The 22003-nt window shown below is 40.4% G+C and overlaps 1 protein-coding gene across 2 annotated transcripts in view; it reads right to left on the bottom strand.

Annotated features, from left to right (window-relative positions):
• The window catches only part of ABHD12 (abhydrolase domain containing 12, lysophospholipase), a 38765-nt gene that overhangs the window by 12194 nt on the left and 4568 nt on the right, over window positions 1-22003 (bottom strand). The window contains exons 1-6 of one of the 2 annotated variants that reach the window (XM_053460631.1): window positions 15901-16174; window positions 4041-4165; window positions 3482-3587; window positions 2049-2168; window positions 780-810; window positions 131-176 (exon numbers count right to left, since the gene is read on the bottom strand). In XM_053460631.1, coding sequence (XP_053316606.1) covers window positions 131-176; window positions 780-810; window positions 2049-2168; window positions 3482-3587; window positions 4041-4165; window positions 15901-16070 — 598 coding nt within the window. In that variant the 5' untranslated portion in view covers window positions 16071-16174. Of the gene's footprint in view, window positions 1-130; window positions 177-779; window positions 811-2048; window positions 2169-3481; window positions 3588-4040; window positions 4166-15900; window positions 16175-22003 lie in introns of those variants that run through there. The other variant, XM_053460632.1, reaches the window with a different exon arrangement.

Raw genomic sequence — 22003 nt, 5'->3', positions numbered from 1 at the left:
CACAAAAAGAGGAAGCAGATACAAGCTTCAGATCACGAGACATTTCTGTCTTGACTAAGAACTTGCTGACTTCCCAACAGCGGCAATCATCAAATGCTCTCTACAGCAGGTCATCTGGTCTAAAACTCACCTCTATAATCAAATGAAATAATGTGAAACCCAATCGAGCTAAGGACCTGTAATAGAAAAGGGACAAAATTCAAAATATCATAAAAAAATGAACAAACAACTCACACAAAAGCTGCCAAATCAGCCTTACAGAGAAAAACTAGAAATAGCCATCAGCATTATTGCTGCTATACTAGTCTTCAGGGCAGTCGCATCACAGTACTACCTATGGCTCACGGGAAGGGACAGAATTGGCTTCTTGTACTAGGTACGGTAAAAATAATTTAATACCAACGGCAGTGATGTATGTATCCAGTGGAGTATTTTGTCTGGGTGCTGCCCCTCCATTAACCTCCGCGGCCGCTGTCCTATGCGGAGTGCTGGGACACGAAGTCATATCCCGTCTAGCTGCCTTTTAAGAGTAAGTTTGCCGTGGAGGCTATGATGGGTAGGCACAGTCCTCCATAAAGCATATTGGGCCATTACAAGGAAGATCTATAATCTCTCTCCAGCCGGCTCACGGAGTGTAGTCGCAGCCAGCAATCACGCATACCAGTGCAGCATGAGATGTTTTAAACCATCACTTTGTACAGATATAAGAAATAAAGACAATTGCAAGGTACAGAGGTGTACATATCGGGTCAGTTTTAGAAACAAGAAAACATCAATACCTTGTACAGTTGTACTCTGTGATCACCACCACTGTGGAAGGAAAAGCAGAAAATGAATACAATACACACCACATCTGATAAAGCTTCTTATTAATAAGGCATTTTATAACCGTTCTAGGTCAGATAAATTAGAGCGATTGAGCTTATTTTCCATAAACACTTTATATTCACGAAAGTAACTGGTCAATTTCAGAGCTTCATGTACTTTCCCGTCCAGCAGTTTTATGGTCCTAGCAATCGTTTAATGCAAGATCTGTCTCCTTTGCCAGAGGAAGATGTATTCTGACCAACATAAAAACCATGAGTTGCCACTTAACTCCTTAATACCCTCAGGATGTACTATTATCTGCTAAAAAGAGTCATAATGACCCAAAGGATGTAGTAGTTCATCCAGTGTTTTTTTCATCAGCATGCAGTACAGGCTTTCTAATGGCAGTCTGGTTTCCTCGGTCAGGTTTGCCCCTAAAAGCTCCCGTCTGTACGATGCAGAATACCTCAGTACATGAAATGGTTAAGAAAATAATGCTCAACTAAACATAAGGTCTTTCAAAATGGAAAATCAATAGCTGGTTTCTTATTTTAACATCAAATGCAGAGACACAGAACACTAAAGCTTCTGTGAGAATCTAGCTACTTAATAAATACATACTTGGCCTGTGACACAACAACTTTTTTTGGTCTTTACTTTATATTATGTACTGCTGTCCTTTGGCATTTTCATGATGTCCTTGGGTTTTTATACATTGGATTACTATCAAATAAATTCTATGGGTTGACTGCAAACGGGCCGTGCTGAATGAAACATAGAATCAGACGTCAGATAAGAACCACTCAGACCACCTAGTCTGCCCATAGTGTCCCTGCTGTAAAAACCACAAGCCGTATTTAGTCCTTGGTCTTGTCTTACATACAGGGCACCCATATGCCTTTTCCACATCTGATATTCCAATGATTAAGGGGTTAAAATTAGCAGGCCACATGGAAGCTGTGATTGGAGTGTATACTGTGCAAAACACAGACTCCAAATGATTTCACGGCTTGGTGGGCTAGACAGGTGAGAGCCTCAGATCTCCCCAACTAGCCCATGATACTCACTGCCCACAAAAGTGGGACAGCGGGGCAGCTTGGTTGGAGCATTTAAAAAAAAATAATTGGACTTTCCAACAGGACTCTCGGGAGGTATCTTAGCACACATAAAAGGATTGTCTCAAACAAAATGTCCATGCATAACATTTTAGAAGATAACTGGTAAATAAAGATATTACTCACCGCGTCCCTGCATTTCCATGTAAATAGAGAATCACTGGGTAGTTTGCAGACAAAATCTCCTCATACCACGCCAGGTCCTTTTCTTGAGCATCTTTCCATAAAACACCAGGAATGGTGTGCCTAAAAATAAAGAAAATACTTTGAAAAACTGAACACCACGGTTTCATTAGGTCCTTTAATACTTCAAATCAAATAAATAAAATGGAACCAACTTCCACCTCAGGTATTTGAAATAATGCTGAAATCAGTATAAGAGTAATATTATTATTTTTGTATAAAAGCTGCTTTTAAGGAAGGGTTTTAAAAGGGCCTCTATAGTTAGCTATGCTTTGGCTTTTTCACCCCCCCTACATTTTGTAGTCAAGAACATCATAGTCAAGGTGGAATGACAGCAACATACCCACTGCTCTGCCCCGTTATTATACAAGCCTGGGTGTCAGGTTTACAGCCTCACATCCCACATTCCATTATTACTATAGGTCTTTGGGGCTGAATGTCTGCGATTAAAAGTCTGGGACTGCAGTGGAACTGCATGTCGACAGACCGGTAAAAAGTGACCGATCAGAGTGGCACACTACGCATTACATGTAATAGTAATACATGTAATAGCGCGACAGCTCATACACTGTGTGAGCAGCTATAAAAAACGATTTAAAGTGCTGGCATCTGTGTCCTCTCATATTATTAACAACAATAATACTAATAAGAACTATGATATAACAATATTGTGTAATATCAGAATATATCAATATAATAACACTTTGTTTTGTTGTTAAGAACTCAGGCAAAGGGGCTGCCTTTGAAAACAGTAAGGAAAAGAGACAGCATCACCGAGTAAGCAAAAACAACAGACTGGTCAAGATCAGCTGAATTCAGTCAGAGGTAGAAGCCGAGACTGAATAGATGGGTACCAGAGCAAGAACAGGCCAAGGACAGACAGAAGTCACTAGGTGCAATGCAGACACTATCACATCTGAGCACAGGTATCTGTGTGCTTAAATTATCTTTCACAGAGCACCAAAACTACAGTAATATAGCAAAAGGAATGCTACAAGCAATAAGGAAGAAATAAAAGGACAAGTGTAGTGAGAAAAATGGACCGGAGTTAAGATATGGGGTATTGGGGGTGCAAAAAAATGCGACTGCCCCCGTGTGATACAGCTGGTTTCCTCCCTAGGAGGTTTTTCCTCTCCCATGTGCTGAAGGATGACACATAACAGAATGTATAAAATGGGTGGGTAAATATATATTTAAGCAATATTTTCATCAATAATTGTTTCAGAAGCATATACTTTTGCAGCCCTACTTTCTATTATAATTGTCAAAGGTTTTTGTCCTTGTAGCATATTTGAAAGGATCCTGTTTTACAAAGGCACTGCAAAGTACAGATGTGAACTTTTGTTGACAGTCCCACATTCTTTTCTGTTACTTACCAGACACCAATGGTTACATCTTCTTCAGGCTGCAGGTAAAAGTTACAAGTATGATTTAAACCTTGATCCTGAGGCCTCTTCAGATCAATAAAGTAAGGAAACCTCACTACAAAAAGGAAAAAAAAATACATAGAAACACAATGATTCAATATAAAATATACAACACTCACTTTTTTCAACAATACATGCTCTTTCGAAGCATATAGCTGAACAGTCATGTGCTTTTATGATATTTCCATTTTATATTACAGAAAACAAGTAGAGGTTAAAAGCCAAAAACTGTGGCTGAAACACTTCAAGAATATCACCATTATATAGCATGAGCATACATTTATGACACAGGCTTAAGAAGCTCTGTAAAGTACACCACACTTTGGGTCTAATTTATTCTACAGAAACTCCAGCAATGTGAATTTGATTACCCTCAGTAGCCAGGTACCTGACATGACCCAATACTAGGGCTCAGTCCATTTAACATAATCCCCAAAAGTTCAAGATTGCACTAATGATAGAAGATAAGTCAACACAGATAAAAATGGCAATAAATGAAAAAACATACCTAAATTTAAAAAGACCAGCTGGGTTTGGATTGCAGGACAGATCTTTACAAGGAATGGAATGGCTATATATAATCCAACCAATGATATAAGAAACATTCGTAATCTCGACAACAACCCATAGCGCCTAAAAAGCAAACAAAAACAATATATATATAATGAATAAGATGATATGCAACAGCATAATGAACTCACTTGCGGACATTTATTTTTTGAGAACACACAAAGTCTATAAAAATGTTGATGTCACAAAATAGCACTTGGCGGTATATGTCCTTGCTAATAAGCAAATTATACATTTAGAATACAAAAAGGATGAGATCCTGGACTAAAGCTTCCAATGTTTGATACTCATGGAGAGAGTCTTCTAGTTCCAAAGCTAGCACCCAAACTGCATTAAGTCCCACACAAACTCCAGCAATAGTATGGCAGGAACCATGGTCAAAAGTGTACAGTGGTCTATTAAGATTAGTAACTTGAGATAGAACTCTGTCCATGTGCTGTTTTGTTTCCTTCAAAGATACACCTCTGGCCATAAACCTTTACAAAGTAGACAAATTATGACACTCGGTTAAAGGCTGTTCCATGGCATTTCCATATTCCTTAACAATGTCAAGGTGAGAGAAGAAACCAAAACTTGCTTTACAGAAGAGCTCCTTTTTTTGTGTTTATGAACACGCTTGTCAGCCACTAAACTTCAAACATACCTTGAAACTTCCAAGAGTAAGCTACCTGGAGCTCCATCTTCTGCATACTGGCATGGTAAGCTGCACATAGGGGTGTGACTAGTCCAAGAGGACCTTTAGTGGGAGGGAACTGGGCAGGGAGTAGGTAGAATGTGGCTGTGCCCATGTGCTGCTCCCATGACCCACGGTGGAGTAGCAGGGCCTCGCTCTGGGTAGAGTTCCCCGCTATATTCATAAGGGCCATCACTTAACCACGTTAATGGGCTACATTAGCAACATGGACATCACTTATGCTGGGAAGGCTGATGAGAACCCACTTATTTTAACATACTATTCATGGAAAAAAGTAGTGAGAATGGAACTTCCAGATATTTTTGCTTTTAATAATTATTGAAAAAAGACACACTGCTTTAATACATCTTTGAATTTCAATCACTAAACAGAAATCTCCCAATCATCTCATATGACTTATTTTCTTTTATTATTGCTGCTGTAGTTGGACAGTAAAAACATCAGCCAAACATGTTATGGTATACTTACCATGTACACACCTAGAGATGTCTCAGGGTAGGCTCTCTGGGGTAGTGGCTCCACGAGGAGGTGGGACTAGCTGCATATTGAGGTTGGGCCCCTTAAATAAACTGGGAGTAGGACGGGACGTAGGCAGGGAGCAGGCACGGCAAGTGCCTCTCTGCCGGCTTGGAGAAAGAAGTAAAGTGACCCGGAAACCCAGGAAAGCAGTGCTTAACCCGGAGAGCTCTCAGGACATGATGTGGGGGCTCTGCGTATCAACAGATTTCAAATACAGATACAGAGGGTAATTTTCTATGCTTCCATAGGCCAACAGCTCACTAGCAATGCCTTACCCTCCAGTACACCTTCTTATTTTGCCGGTTACCCTTTATGTTTGGTAGCATTTATACCCTACTAAGAAAGCAATTTATACATTTTAAGTCTCTAAGGGTTATTGTAGAATTTTCAGCGCTTGACAATGATTTCTTCAACCTGGTTAAACCACCTACTGAAAACAAAAACTGTCTGCGCTTCTTACCCTAATAAAGTTGGCAACAAATATATAAACATAATATAAATGAGAGGTTTTGTACAGTTGTACAGTTTTATAAAAAATCTCTAGAAACACCAGTCATTATTATCCCCACACGAGGAACAGAAAAGCCACACGCTTAGGCAAGGTGCCAAATATGTCGTGTCAAATGACTGGATGTCACCCAAAAGCCATTGTTTTTCCATTGCTCCTGCTAGTTAGTCAGGTGTTACAAACCTCTTCCCAAATCTGTCCCCATGACCTATAACTCTGTCTCTGACAAGACACAGTGTGCTATAATAATTATACACAGCACTAACCGGAGGTTCTGTACAGCCTGCATCGGAATGTATTGTATTCAGCGCTCGCCTACACTGACTTACGTCACCCCTACAGAAAATATTATCAAGTCTGAAACGGGGTATTTTTTGAGAACCGAAAATACGAACATTTAACGGCTTAACTGCACATTAGCAAAGCACTGATCCTGAAATATTCCCAAGATCGATCAGTTACCATTTTACCTCACATCAGAACACTGTAATAAAAAATGCTGTGCGGAAAGCAATTGGGAAGTTTGTAAATGAAGGAACAGTCTACCCAAAAAAAGAAATATTAGGTTCCATTTTTCTCACATACCAGCACATTTTACTGCGTAGAAAATGGTGCATGTACTCTTTAGTTACTGAAGTTCTGTCAGTTAAATGTTCCCCTGGCTGCCTCAATTGAAATCAGGAAGCAATAGCTTCTTGCACAGGCTCAGTAGTCATGGAAACAGCAGTCAATTGCATATATATACTAGCATACAAGTGACTAAGTGCTCAGCTCCTGCTGACTACAATGGGAGTTCTATGTTGTGCAAGAATTGTACTGAGGAATGCTTGCTGCTTTCAGTCCAGGCTGCTGGGGAGGAGCTAAATGAGACAAAATACAGTTTTCTACCTCTAATACCTAAAGAATGGACTCCAATGTCCAAGGAGACCTTTATGGAAAGGTGGCGGCTTAGGAGTGTTCGCTGCAGCCAATATTGTTGTTTTGGAGGTTTCAAAAATCTCTTTAAAGTTAATGGCTAAATAAAGTGACAGTGCTGGTCCCAGACATCCTTTAATGGGTGGGGGGTGAGAGGGAGGTGGACAAAGGTTAGGCACGGTCAAACACTGCTCCCCTGTACAGAGAAAGTAGAAACCAACCTGGAGAATCCATGTTTCACCAGAAGACTTCAGGTAGAGTTCCCAAGAACGAGCATTTGTGGGTTTAGGGCACCTTGAAACCTTACTAAACAAAGCTTTCACATTTAGTTAACAGAATGAAAGTGCCTACTAGGCCTGTTTGATATTGCTGCATAGCCTTTGGAATGATGGTTGCGGATTCATAGAAGGTCGTATCACTTAAGGCCAAATCTTAAAAATGCCGGACGTTGGGAACCACCAGGGTACATTCCCTTTGTTATGTGGATTCTGAAAATTCCAAAATGAGTGCTTAACAATGTGAATCAAGTGACAGATCACATGCGGCATCAACTGAGTTCAGCAGCAGAAACAGCAATAGTGTTTATTAATATACAGAACAAGAGTTGGCAGTTATTAAAGTACAAACACTATCCTTGTGGTGGGCCAAGGGCATTACTGCTGCGGGATATGATGCTGTTTTATTAAGACAGCACTTAAGGCTATTGGTAATTGCTTTGCACTCTACAAGGACTTCACCTTCAAACTATTTTAAGATCACAGAGCTGTGGGGCATTATGAGATGCCAAGTCTGTTCGACTGTAGCCGCAGGTCCTGCTCCCATAGTAATGTGAATATGAAGGGAGAGTAGTCAGTGCTTCTAAACGCGTCCACATAACTGCAGTTCTACAGCTCCAAGAGACTTGACCATATTTACATACAATTTCTGTATGTATCTTTAGAGACTGTTACTTATTACAGGCGTGCAAACATCTTAAAAAGTAAATAAAGATGTTATACGATGGGGAGTAAAGCATATCCGCCTTGTTGGGGATCCAGGAAAGTTTTTAAGGCAACAAGACTCCCACCCCAAGTCCAAACTTAGAAGGACTCTGGAGTATTGCTGCTTAATGCTCTCCCTATGTCTGTGAAGCAGTGTAATGGGATACGTCTCTTGTCCCTACTGGAGGACAAAGTGGCTCTGCAAATCCTGAGGGCAGCCCAATGGATAAAACACAATGTATCCATATATACTTAAAGGAAATCATCCGGTTAGATTTGCCTTCAGCACCAGAGCTGTCTACAGAAGACACCTACTTTTTTCAACTGTCAATTTGGCAAAGTCAACTAGCAATGAAGCCACTAGTAGTGTAGTCTAGTAGAACATTTCTGATTGAGCCCCCCACTAAAAGTTACAGCCATCTTTTACTGGAAGTGCATAAATGGAATAGATGGAAAGCAGGAAAATGTAACATTTGGTGTTCCTCATCTATCTATTGGCAGGGCAGCAGATGTGTTCAGGCGGGATGGAGTGGGCTCTAGCTTTGGCTCGATGAACGCTGCATGTGGGGGATCTGTTCACCCCCAGCTATTCTCCTGGCAGAAGACGTGTTCAGTCGAATACATTTCCTCCTTGTACAGGATATACTTATCTCCACGCAGTTGCATGTGTGGAAGGTGATCCCACTGATTTCTGTAGGAGCACTTTCCTGACACTGATCGGTGTCCATATCATAAACTGCAGGTACTACACCAGGTAAGTGCTCCCCACCCCCCATTTTGAAAGAATAAATATTAAAACTAGTCACAGAGTACTATAATATACATTCTTCTGTACAGGGTCCTTTTTAATATGAAAACGATTGTAATTTGATCCCTCACATATTGTGTACTTTTTTGCTCTCTCTTTCTTTCTTGGCATCCATTATATGCAAGAGTGTGCAACTCAACAATACCACCCCCCTTGTACGCACAATGCAGCTCTTTGTATGCAACTATTTATAGAAGCCAAATATTGCAAGAAAAAGAAGAGCCAAGGAAAAGAAAATCCCTACTGCATTTGGAAGGATCACCAATGACACTTCCAAAAATTCCTCTGTGATTGTTCCATGTAAAAGGTATTGTATATTCACAACATTATGATGAGGCAGCAAATCAGTTCACTATATTGTTTAGTACAACAAGGAAGAAGCCAAATAAATTTCCTGTTCTCGAGAATTTAAAGATTTCAAGAGTATCCCTTATCTGAAATGCTTGGGACTAGAAATATTTCGTATAAGGGATAATTATGTGTCCCCTGCGTTGTACAGACTTTTCCCCCTGGACCCAGAGACCTTCCCATCCGGAAAATGGAGCAGATATGGTCTGGGGCGCCTGAACAACGGACTGGAGGTGCTCTGGGACCGCAGAGAGAAGTCAGAACAACGAGCCGGAAGCACTCTGTGACCACAGGGAAAAGTCTGAACAACGGCCTGGAGGCGCTCTGTGACCACGGGGAAGAGTAGGAACAACGGGCCGAAAGTCCTAACAACAAGCCAGAAGCTTCCCACGCATTTGCAAGTGAGACATTAGGCAGCTATCATGTGTTAAAGTGTATATGATGGCTGGAGTGTCCCTTTAAATTTAGCTCCTAAATACGGTAGGTTATGAAGTAACCTCTGGTCGCATATCCACATAGCAACCTGAAAAATCAGCAGCATTATAAAGAGTTTCTTATGGGTCTTCATTGTGCTTATAATTGGGAATAAACCTGTCTTAAAAGACGTATTCTTCATATTGCTTAACATGGCTGGCTACTGAACTCCATTCCAGCTGTAAATATTAAGATCTCCTAATGGTAAATATAAGATTGGCGTACACAACACGAAACACCCTTCATGTTAGATAATCATATTCATTATTTTGACTACAAAGGACTGCAGACAACGTCCTTTAGGTCCAGCCACCAGCATTATCTCCAGGGTGTAACCTCTGTGGATTTGGGTGGAGGCAACGTCATGCTGGAAAATTCATTAGCTAGGAGAAGTAACACCAGATGACAGCATAACTTTCGGATTTATCTAATGCAGGCAGACATCACAGGACTATCAAAAACAAGATGAACATTATATCTTGATGTTATAAGACCGTAATGGTAGAATGTGACATAATGCAAATGAATAAACAGTATGCAATTGGGCTTAACGACAGGACCCGGCCATAAAATGCATGAGCCAGAAGCGCTACTACTGTGGGGGTAATGTAATGTCGCATCATACGACTCCATCGAGCGCCTGGAATAGAACCAGTTCTTGTGTTCCACAGCTGAAAGCTTAGGTTCTAGGGTGCGATCTCCTGTGTTCATGGTGGTGGGGGTTTGTTGAACCTGGTATCATGGACCCCCTACCCATTTATCCTATATGCACCAAACAAGAAGCCTCCAATATATGTGAAGACATTTTCACAGTAACTTTGCTTTACTTAGACCTTAGAAAACTTTGACCTTATATGAGAAGCAGCTCACTGTTTTTGGCCCCAGATAACAATGGCCAGCACTAGCATATAGACACACTTGGTGGATCCCTTGGGCACTGAGGTTCTAAAGGGAATTGCCATGAAATTCTTCCCTTAATTCACTGGAAAGTTGGTGCCAAAGGCACAGTTCGCTTAGGGTGTTAGACTGTTAGTACCAAAGCCTGGCCTTGTCCATAACGCATGATAAAGTCTTTATTATAATAAAAAGAGGCTCTTCATAAATCATACCAAGTCTTTGAAGACAAAATGGTCACCCAACTTCAAATCCACAGAACCTTGTGAATAATAAAAAAAAAAAGACTGAAAAGTGCAAAATGATCAGGACAGAGAAAATGGGCATAAAACATCTAAGCTCTGGGCTAGGTTTGTGGAATTTAGTAGCCAACAAGAACTTTTAGAAGCCAGAAAGTTATTCTTCCACAGAGGTAAACATACAGAAAAAGTTCTCTGAGAAAGCCGTTAAATTATGCAGCTCCAAGGGTTCGCTCTGCCCTGTCAATGCATGTATATAATAATATTGGGCACACACAGAACACCTTTGTCAGATCTGAGTTATAAAGAAAGCATCATTGCTTATTGCAACAAGGATAAAAGACGGAAACACAAACTTCAAAGTCCATTAAAATAGCAAATTTCAGTGTGCGGATGACCCGGCCCCAGGGCAGCAACTCTAAGGTGTATTTACTTAGATTAGTGCATAGCATGCTAAATCTGCAATACCGGCATCGGTCACCACACAACAATGCAGCAAGCAAAAGTACCGCAGTCATTGTATCTGCAGTGCCGAGGAGATCTCCAACAGCGAAACTATTCAGTGTCTGAACACTATACGCACAGAGAGACTGTGGCCACGGGGAAAGTTGCACAAGGTTACACAACTGACTCCTAAAAACAATCAAGAGATTTCCCAATTGAATGAAAGCATTGTCTACATGCATTGAAGAGACTACAAGAAAGGTATAAGAAGACTTGAGGCAGAAGAAACATTAGGCAAGGTTGTGATCTCAAGATATATGATTTACATAGAATAAAAAGAGAGCAATCAGAAAGAAGTGTAGAATTTAAGAGACATTAGTATGCTGCAATCATTAATTTTACTGGGAGGGTGGTGGATAAATGGAATTGGTAGAGGCTAATATGAAGGAAATTAAACTATCCTGAATTTAAGACAAGATCAAAGACTGATTAAAGTCTGGACCTCTACGCTAGGAATGAGCCGAATGGTTCTTTAACAGCGCAAGCCCTCTGGTAGCCACCATCTTGATCCAAGCTCTCTATTATATATATATATATATATATATATATATATATATATATATATATATATATATATATATATATATATATATATATATATATATATATATATATAAAACAGGAGGATGTATCATAAGATTATCTTTCTTCCAATGGCAGTAAGGGATTGCAAGAGATTTAATCCACTTGTATCTAAATCGGATGCCAGTGGGATCTAGAATGCTAAATAGACCGCGGGGAAGAAGTGAGGCTTGCCTCTTAAGTAAACATACGCACTTGGATTATATTATGCTGCTATTCTTTATTTGTAGTTTATTTGTTGAGTTTATCACCTTGTTTGCAGTTGTAAGCCTTCCAAAACATGGTGCTATCATTTATATCATAGCATTTAACCAAAAAGGTTTGCATGCAGCTAGAGTATTTGTATTTGGATGTGCCAATGGATTAAATGAATTAAATAAATGTTGACGAGAAGAAGGTGCTCTAAATCCTTGTGGACCCGCCTTGGTTGTGACGAGGCATTATTAGTGTTGGTTAATAATTCAGTTAGAATAAAATAGAATAGGGCAGTCCAACTACAGAGCTCCTCTGCCAACCTCAGAGGGCAGCCAAGGAACACAGAACTCATTCCAACAAGTGAAAGGCCACAGTAGGACAAAGTGAAGAAGGTGGTTAACCAGGCTGCTTCTAGCCACAGGTTCTTTCATATACTAGATGGGTGCTGGAAAGTTTGCTTTGATGATTGACCTGATACCCAAGATGGCATTGCCCTCAGGCTTACACATCCCACACCTGCGTACGACACGGTCAAATGTCCAGCTGGGAGAAACTCAACACTACGATGATCCGGCACAGAGCTCCTCAACCCGTGCAATGCTCCATCCACATGGTACTTCTGAAGGTGGAAGTACTAAAAGTATTTTTAATGCATTGCTATTTTGTGGGCAAGTTACAAAAATGCACTCAGAAAAGTCTCAACAGCCAATTACACAGGAAAAACATTGGGAAACAATACTGGACGCCAGTCAAATTGCAATATTAGGCAGGAACAGACGCGCAACTCATTGGGGAAAACCTTGCCAAACGTCCCTGAACAAAGTAACCCAAATTCACCCAAAAAAACATTGCCAGACCTGACCGTTGCGCATTAGGGGGCTGCTCAAAATAGACAAAAATAACATTGAAAGATAAATACGCTTATTATAAAAATCTGAGCAGATCATGGAGCAATAGTGTTCCCGGCCCCTGCTGTCCTGGACTATGAATCAAGACAAAATCTGTTTTAGTGTTAAATGCCAATAACGTTCATACAGCCCTCAGCAATTAATAACCACACTCTGAAGTGTATTAATATTGCAATTTATCACCAAGCCCTATACGAAAATAAATACTTTAGGGTGAAGCTGCAGCTGCCGCCCACCTTTATGGTCCAACGACGTGAAACAGCCAATCAGCGGCCAGGCCAGTGGAGCTGACTGAGGGCAGTATATCTCACGAAAGAAAATGTGTTTGGGGTGAACCCCAAAAATGCTGGGGCAGAATCCCACCATACATTTGCAGGGGGACATCACAAAGATTTAAGAGGAGTCTCCCAGGAATCGGATTATTCTCTCTATGCTACTGTACAGACTGATCCATAAAACTGTGTCATTTTAAGGATCAATTGATAAAAAATGTTACAAACATTTATAAGGGAAACATCCACATACACAAGAAAAGTATTCTGGTGAATTGGACACTTTTGTACCCAAACACAGCATTGGCTACATTATTCCTAATACTGTTTAATGCATAAGCCCTGTTAGACATGGCTCTTTAATATTTGCCTGATAGGTATTTTTTCTGAAAATCCCCATTTATCGTGTGACACAAAAGCAGGCACTGATATGTTGTCGTGACTTAACAGTTTTTGTAAGGCTTTTACAAGATTAACTCTTCATTTGACAGATTATTTTGCTTAGTATGGTATTGAAAATTACACTTTTCACAACTCAAAGCAAGAAGAGTAAACCAAGGTCAAGTGACTCGAGGACAAACGCCGGAGGGAGACTAACTGCAGTCAGCAAAGTTATTAAAGAGCCACCGATCTATCAAAATAACTGAGGTTTCCCATAACACTTGCCTGACCTAGAAGCTTCCCTTCTCCTCAGTGCTCTGCCATTACTTGCCACTGATTGGCTGCTTCAAGCAACCAATCAGTGTCAGGAATGTGCTCCCATTGAAATACATGCGTTTGGAAGGGCAACACCATGCAGCTATTATATACATTAAAGTGCATATGATGGCTGGAGTGTCTCTTTAATGGTTGCGTCTGTTCTCCTTGCAACTTGCCATTTACTGGGTAACTAAACATAAAATGCATAAAATCAGGTTAAAAGAGCCATAGTGATATTGCAACTGGCCTATTCCCAATCGGAATCAAGCAAAACGCATTACGATTAATAATTATTTGTGGGATTCAGGATTTAATGGAACCAGTACTGCGGTTTCTAATGTAGCATTTCGTTGAAAACAGTCGAATAGAATAGGTGGAACTGCAGGTTTATGAACGCTAGGATGAGACATTCATACTAAGGCTACGGACAACAGGCGGGGTTTTGGATAGATCAGTTCCACTTAGTACCTGCTCAGCTTGTCTTTCAATAACGCCTGCCAGGGCCAGGTGAGAGGGCCAGGAATTCCTCCCTGAGAGCCAAAGATAAATGGCCAGTTTATAGGATCTGGAGAATTCAAAGCTTATGTAGTGGGTGTGTTTTTTCTAATTAATAAATTAATTCTAATACACCGTTTTATTTGTAAAAAAAATTATATATATATAAAAAAAAAATTTTATTTATAAATTATATATATATATATATATATATATATATATTTTTTATTTTTTTTTTTTGAAAGTGTTATATATATATATATATATATTTACATTTTTATTTTGTACAAATGTAGGTCCAGTAGGCTAAATTTTTGCTTACATGTAAAAACCTCATTAGCCGGGGATTACTTTACATAAATCCTGAAAGTGTGACGTTATCCTAAGCTTGAAAAAACAACTTTTGAGTCTATTATCTCTGAAAACCGGTAGTGCGTATGCAGCCGCCGGGCTCTGACTATTCTACTGCAAACAATGTTGGGGAAACAAAGAGGAGCGCTTCACTGGTTTCCATGGTGATTGCTCCACATTAACAACTTTGGCTTTTTTCTTTTTTTAAAGATGGCTCTCGCTGTATTCGAACAACAAACATGAATGGCTGTAGCCCTAACAGCTTTGTTGTCGTGGCAACCAAACCCCATTCATCCATCTTTAAGCAAAGGTGTGTGTGTGTAATCAACGTATACGAATAGGAATTAACCTGTCGGACGGTTCGGGACTGCACAACAACATTTTATGTCCTATGTCCTCCACAAGGGTCACCATCTCGCACAGGGTTAATTATACCTGTGAACTGCAAACAGCGTTTGACCCGGCTTTTTGGGACAGCAATAAAGGTGAGATAAGGAGGTTTGCAGGGTGACTCACTGTTGTCTCGGTGTCATGGGAGTTTTACACATTATCTCGCAGAGTCAGCTTTTATAGCAAGTCTCTTATACGCTCCTACATTTGAGAACATCCGGCCCAGCAGATCAACTCGCTTATTAGCTGCGCTCTATAATTACCAAAGTCACATACACCTTGCAGCGAGCTAAGGAATTCCACCTCCGCAAACATAACGTAGATCGCCTATACAAACACTGCAGCTACGCGCTCTAATAGCGGACGTCTTTCCAGAATTGATAACAATTAGGTGAGCGGCTACCCATGAGCACGATTTCTTTCTCTGCGTTAAACTGAAACCAGGTTACACAGGCACAATATTCAGTTTTTATTAAATCTACCATTTTCCTATGTACAGTTAAAATCAACGGAGATCATAATCTAAAAACGGAGTGAGAGGTTTACATGTAATGGAATGAAGTATTACTCAGTGAGAGGGTGGTGGGTAAGCGGAACAGCCTCTCAGCATAAGTGGTAGGGGCTAATACAGTGAGGGAATTTAAACCTGTATGAGATCAGCATAAAGATATCCTGGATCTAAGACAAGATCAAGGACTGATTAGAGTCTGAGTCTTTATATCATGGGCAAACCAGATGGGCCAGTTGGGTCTCACCATGTATAAAATGAGAATTATGTAACATGCCGAGCATGTGATCGAACAACCCCACCGTATGCAGAAACAGCTTAACTCTGCGCTTTAATTGGTGGCAATCGGTGGCAGGCCTCCGCAGCCATCCTCCCGGTGCGGGGGTTTAAATGCCCGGGCGCAGATCACACCGACACAAGATGCCATTAAGCCTGTACGTGTCGGGTTAGGGAACGATACATGAATGCTGTCCTGATCTCCATGTCACAGCCCCTGTCCCCTCCCTGCCGTTTACCTGCTGAACCTCTTCATGCCCCTGCTGTCGCAGTCCGAGTCCTGAGGATAGTACCCCTTGGTCCCCTTGCTCGCCGCGATCCGTAAGTTCTTTAATCGGCACTCCTTGTCCAGAGGAGCCGCGCCAAAGCTGTCATGTTCCCGGGGGCCACACTCGGCTCTCTTTCTCATCACTGAGCAGGTTTTCGGGGGGACCAGACTGGGAAGCTGCGGCAGCGCTAGGCGAGCGGGGATGAGCACATCAGGAGAGCGAAGGGCCAGTCAGGAGGCTGCAGCTGCCGTGTTACCAGCTGAAGCACACAGGAACCGCCCCTTCCACTGTGACCTCCCATCCGACCAATCACACGGGAGGGGCGGGGACACGGATAACCAGTTTAGCTCGGGCGAGCCGTGGGAAACATGAATAAGGGCGATTAATACATTGGGCCCTTATAGCGGAAATATTTCTAGTTGCTATGGTGACTGCTCCATATTGAAAAAAGTGTTCTCCAAACTATATCCTTATACTATGGCCATATATTCTAATGCAAGAGCTATCACTGGGAAATAGACCTGAAACTAGGAATCCAGAGTCTGCACACCAGTGTTAACTGTCAACACAACTGTTAGATTGTGGTTGAAAAGCTCCTTTTATGTGGGTATCATTCTGACTATGAATCCCAATGATAACCAAGAACGGGATATTAAGTTTAGCAGCAGGTATTCCATTACACCCTCTTGGCCAGAATTATAGAGTGTAAGCTTCTGAGCCGAGGTCTCTATACCTAATGTCATCAGTTTGTCTTAGTTTTGTCAGACCCTCTGTATATATGGACTGTAAGAAGCGCTGCAGAAATTGTTGGTGCTATAGGCAAGTCTTGTTGGGGATATTCCTTTAATATAGGCTTTAATTCCTCTGAGCCACCAATGTCCCTGGCATGGAGACCCACATGAAAGATTTATATCAATGTCTATTATTGCCTATAATAATATATACACATTTTTATACAACCCTTAGCAGGCGTAGTAATGCCCATCACGTCAATCCTCTTAATACACGTTTGGACTAAAGACTAAATAAATTGTAGGGTATGTTTCAGGACTGCTGCTTGTGGTTATTCGGTGAGGCAGGGGACTCCAAGACAAAGGTGATTCGCAGCAGCTCTACATATACACTATTAGTTCATGAAAACAATGCCTTGACACCAACATACCCAGCGAATTTATATTCCGATGTCAGGACCAGTCTGTTTGGACAGCTGCATGTGCCATAGATAACCTTAATCTATAGGATACATCTGCTGTAGGAAGCATGCTGCCCACATTATTTATTATGCTCGGCGTGCTCTGTAGATCCCTCCAGGTCTCTCCGGCTGTCCTGTGTGCCCAGACGTGACATAACTCCCTGGCATGCAGGGTAAAGAAGATCATGGAGGAGGAAGATCTGCCACATCACTGGACCGATCTCCAGACCACAAGATCTGATCGCTGCTTCATGGGACCAAGCCCCAAGATTGAAGCTGTCCCACGGGAACAGTAACCCATTCTAAAATAAAATACGAGTCCCAAACTTGCCCAAATCAGTCTAAACCAAATGCTCACTAATCCTGTAATTTGTCACTTAAGCGTTTCAACTGACCCATAGAAACATGGAAATTGACGCTAGATAAGAGCCATTCAGCACATGAAGACTGTCCAATGTTCCTGATGTAGAGACTCAGACCTTCATCGTGTCTTAGAGTCAGGGTAGCTTTATGCCTATCCCATGCATGTTTAAATTGTATTATACCGCATCTACTGGGAGACTGTTCCATTGATCTACTGCCCTCTCAGTAAGGTATAAGTTCTTTATGTCGCTATGCTTTATGAAATGAAAAGCCCTTGTGAGCTTTTTGCGTAAGAAAGACAGACCTCACACCTTTTTTGACACACACCTCACCTCTTAGCCCTTCCTACAATGGAAGTAGCAGATGAATTTACTTTATGGGCTTTTGAATAAACATGCATTTTTAAGACTGCGTGCGGAATTTTGTATTTTGTTTGCCTGTTATCTGTGGCTATTCAGGAGAACGCCCGTTATTCCTGCACCTCTCTGGAAGTAATTACTTATTTTACATATTTTGCCATCTCATGGAGGTGCGCATTCCTACTCCACAACTTACTTCTTACAAGAGAAGAGCACAGGCACCTGGCCCTTGGACTTAGAGAGGTTAACTGTTTAAACCTCCTGCAATTTATACATCAATAAACATTAATCCAAAAGTTACGGTTGATCAGCTTTTGAATGGAAAACGACTAAAATGCTCCTTTTTTTCTTACAGATCCTTTTAGAATCCTTCTTGTTTGTCTTTAATTCACTGAGGGGATGACAAATTTGATCAAGTGATACGGCACCAGGTATCATTCACCCGTAACCAAATATCAGCAAAGCCAAGGTTCATCTATAAGGGTAAAATTACTACAGGTAACACAATGCTTAGGTGCTATAGAGCTAAGGTACCAAAAAATATTGTCAACGTACGCTGAACTGCTTATACGATACGCAGAAAAAAAAATAAGTCATAAAAATACCGTATAACCCGGATATGGAAGAATTTAATGCAATGACTAAGGTTACAGGCAGAACTTTACATTTCTAACCAAATGCAGCTCATCTGTTTACAATAGGGCTGCAACTAATGATTATTTTTATAATGAAATAATTGGCCCATTATTTTTTCTATTAAAAAATTTAATGAAAAAACTGGGTGTTAGAACCAAACAGCAGAATAAAAAAACTTTTAAAAAAAGGTCTTATATTCGAGCGAATACGGCAAATCGATCATTCAACTAATTGATAATGAAAATCATTGACGATTTTCATCATAGATTATTATCGATTTTTATCAATTAGTTGTTGCAGCCCTAGTTTACAATAAGCAATGGAACCATCCAAGCAGGTGCGAAACTAGAACGCAAAGGGCCCCCGACTTCACGAGCAACATATCCTACAGTGTCACTGTTGCCCCCAAAACAGCTTATCATTGCCATCTTAGTCCCCAATCAGCATTGCTGGGCCATCTTTGCCCCCAAACACTAAAACATCCATGCTAACACACTTACACATATACATTAATGTAAACATACACACTTATACATGCATTTTCATTCTTGCATACATACTCACTCCCACTCACTAGCTTATTCCTTCCCTCCCGTAGCCCCATGTTTTTCTTTCACACTTGCATACTGTGCAAGCAGCTTCACTTTTACTGCATAACGTGACCGTGCGGTAAAAAGCAAGTGGTAAGCTGCGGGCTCTTGTTGTACAAGGAGAGCAGATTTACCACGGGCATGTGCTTACAGGGGTCAGACGGTCCCCTAGAGCGGTGAGCCCACTAACAGTTGCGACTCCTGCGACTGCGGTTGTTACTAATGCCAAGTGTACCCCAAACAGAAAGGCTATCAAACTTATTATAACCCATGTTTATAAGGGAATTGTTATGGTTTGTTGCGGTTTCGTTTTCTGAAGCTTGAAGTATTGTATAGCTATTAGAGCAGTTATCCCAATTCAATTGCTTTTTAAAAGGGACACTCCTGCCGTTATATGCACTATGGATATGATAGCTGTGTAATCCCTTTACAGTTTCGGAGATATGTTGAGTTGAATTCATCTCCCTACATGTGATATTCTTGCTGCCAGTTAGCTGCAGAGTTGGCTCAGAGAATGCTGTTGGCAGGGGTCTATTTAGACCCCCATGCGTATGCCTGACTAGCGCTCCTGTTGCTGTTTAGCGGTTATTTTCTTTTACTGTAGTCACATAAATTATATTTTTTTTTTTCCAGGACAAGATGGGCTTTACGTCACCATTATTTTGATCATATCTTACTTACTATAAAAAAATAGATTCCAATACTTGTCTTGCGTTTTTCAAAAAGTAATTTCAAAACAATTTATTTTCAAATCTGGCTATCCTGGCCCTATTTCCTACTTAGGCCATCTTTGAAGTCAGCCATTTCAATTTACTCCCATCTTCCGTGGCAAGAAATGTCGGACCACAAGGCAGCAGTGGTTTTTTTTTTTTTTTTTTTTTTTTTTTTTTTAAGAATGCATATTAAAAGCACTCACAGACTACTTTAACAAGCATTCTTCTTTAATGGGGTGTCAGGGACATTAAACTGTCCGGTAATACCTCCAATACCTCTGAGGACCCCACACAAGTGCCTTGTGCTATTAGGATGCCAGTCCAGAAGCCTCTCTTGAATTGACCACGAGATCCTTTATAAGCATGAAACGCTGTTAACTACAAATCATTATGTCTCATATAAGGGGAGAACATAACGTATTCTGGAAAATAAAGGGTTAATAGTTGTTGAAACTATTGCATGATCAGTATAAGGAACTGCTCTTTAATGGAGACTACATTCGTACTAAACTTCAAAACTCAATCTTTCCCGTTAAAAAGATACCCCCGCTACAAATATACGAACAAAAAGAAAACAAAATATACTGTCTGCAAGAATCTTCTCTCTGAAGAATACAACAGTAAGCAGGGGAATGGGTGGCAGGAGAACGTAAACAAGCAAATAATAAAAATGGAGCCATGTTACAGTATCTAGGAGACAAAGAGGGTACACAACAGTGTACGCAACTCCCAAGGCATCAGGCTACCGTCCCCAGCTACCTGCGTTCATTAAAATATAAAGTCAGATCAACGCAGGTATAATATAAGTAGAGGGAGAATGAGAAACAAATACGATCAGTTTGTTTCTGAAAAAAAGGAAAAGAACATTCAAAGTGCATGGATGTATACTATTAATCACTGTTTCCTCCATTTGTAATGTGTTCTACACAATGGCTGAATCTCAAATTAGACATATTGTTCATTATAAATATATAATTTATAGTCTATGAAACTTTGTTTTTGTTTGTTTTTTATTTTTTTATTGGATTTGTCATAAGAGGAGTTAAAAGAACAAATGACACAAACGACAAGGTGAGTGATCATACAGTCAGGAGCATATGGATCACAATGAGTTTCATCTTACAATTTATAACACCTTGTGATGAGGAGCAGATGAACATTAAATATCTTTACAAATTATACAAGAAAAGGAGGAGAGAGAGAAATAGGGGAGTGAGAGAGAGAGATAGCTAGGGGAGTGAAAGAGACAGAAACATCCAGGTGATAAAGTGAAAAAACACACAAACATTAATAAAAACAAATTCTTGATCATTTCTTTTCCATTTTGTCTGATTATCATCTGAACACTGATTAGCAACATTTTAGATCACTGATCAGATTTAACTGCTACACTTGTCATTTACAAGTGATTTGAGAGCGGTTGCATTTTATTTTTTATTTTAGAATATTTATTTAAGTCTACAGGTCACCGATCATTGATCAGTCTCACAAATAATCAGCCAGTTACCTAATCTGATGGCTGCGTAATATACACACGAGTACTTCGTTTGTTCCTACACAATTGATTATAAAGTTAAGTCCACATATTATACACAGGTGTGGATTATGCCTACTGTAAATAACATAAATTTTGTGGACCCAAAACTCCAGAGCAGGTTTTAACCAAGGCTTTACCTTTCCATGTGTGCATTTACAAGTCAAGACAGTTTGTTTGAACAAAATATAAGAGCTCAGACTCATTGTTTAATTATCGATCACAGGGAGGCGTTCTTCATTGTCAGCGCCATGGAATGCTGTGCTATTTCTTAAGTAACCAAACCTACCTCTTTTTTTAAGTGACCATATAGCTGAGAGTAGTAGTTTTAATCCATAACAACATACTTGGCAACTTCTGGGCTCCGGCTACCTGGAGCCAGTCCTTGCGGGACGCAGCCAGGACTGCCGACTTCGGGACTAAACAGCGTTGGTGAACAGTTGTAAACATACAACTGCAGTAAAGGTTTCACAGCTAAACACACAGATGGCAGAATAATGAATATATGCGATATAACAATCCCAATTATAATGATTGATCTGCCCATCTGTCTGTGAATCTTTCTGCCACGCACCAATTTATTTAAAAAGAAAGATGCCATTTTTTTCTCTTTTGTTTAATAGATTGTGATAAGATGTAATAAACAGAGATCTTTTATTATTAATTATTTTATTATATCTTTATTT

The sequence above is a fragment of the Spea bombifrons genome, chromosome 3, assembly GCF_027358695.1.
Source record: "Spea bombifrons isolate aSpeBom1 chromosome 3, aSpeBom1.2.pri, whole genome shotgun sequence".
NCBI classification, from domain to species: Eukaryota; Metazoa; Chordata; class Amphibia; order Anura; family Pelobatidae; genus Spea; species Spea bombifrons.
Note: the sequence above shows the minus strand (reverse complement) of the source record. Positions and strands in the feature narration are given on the sequence as shown.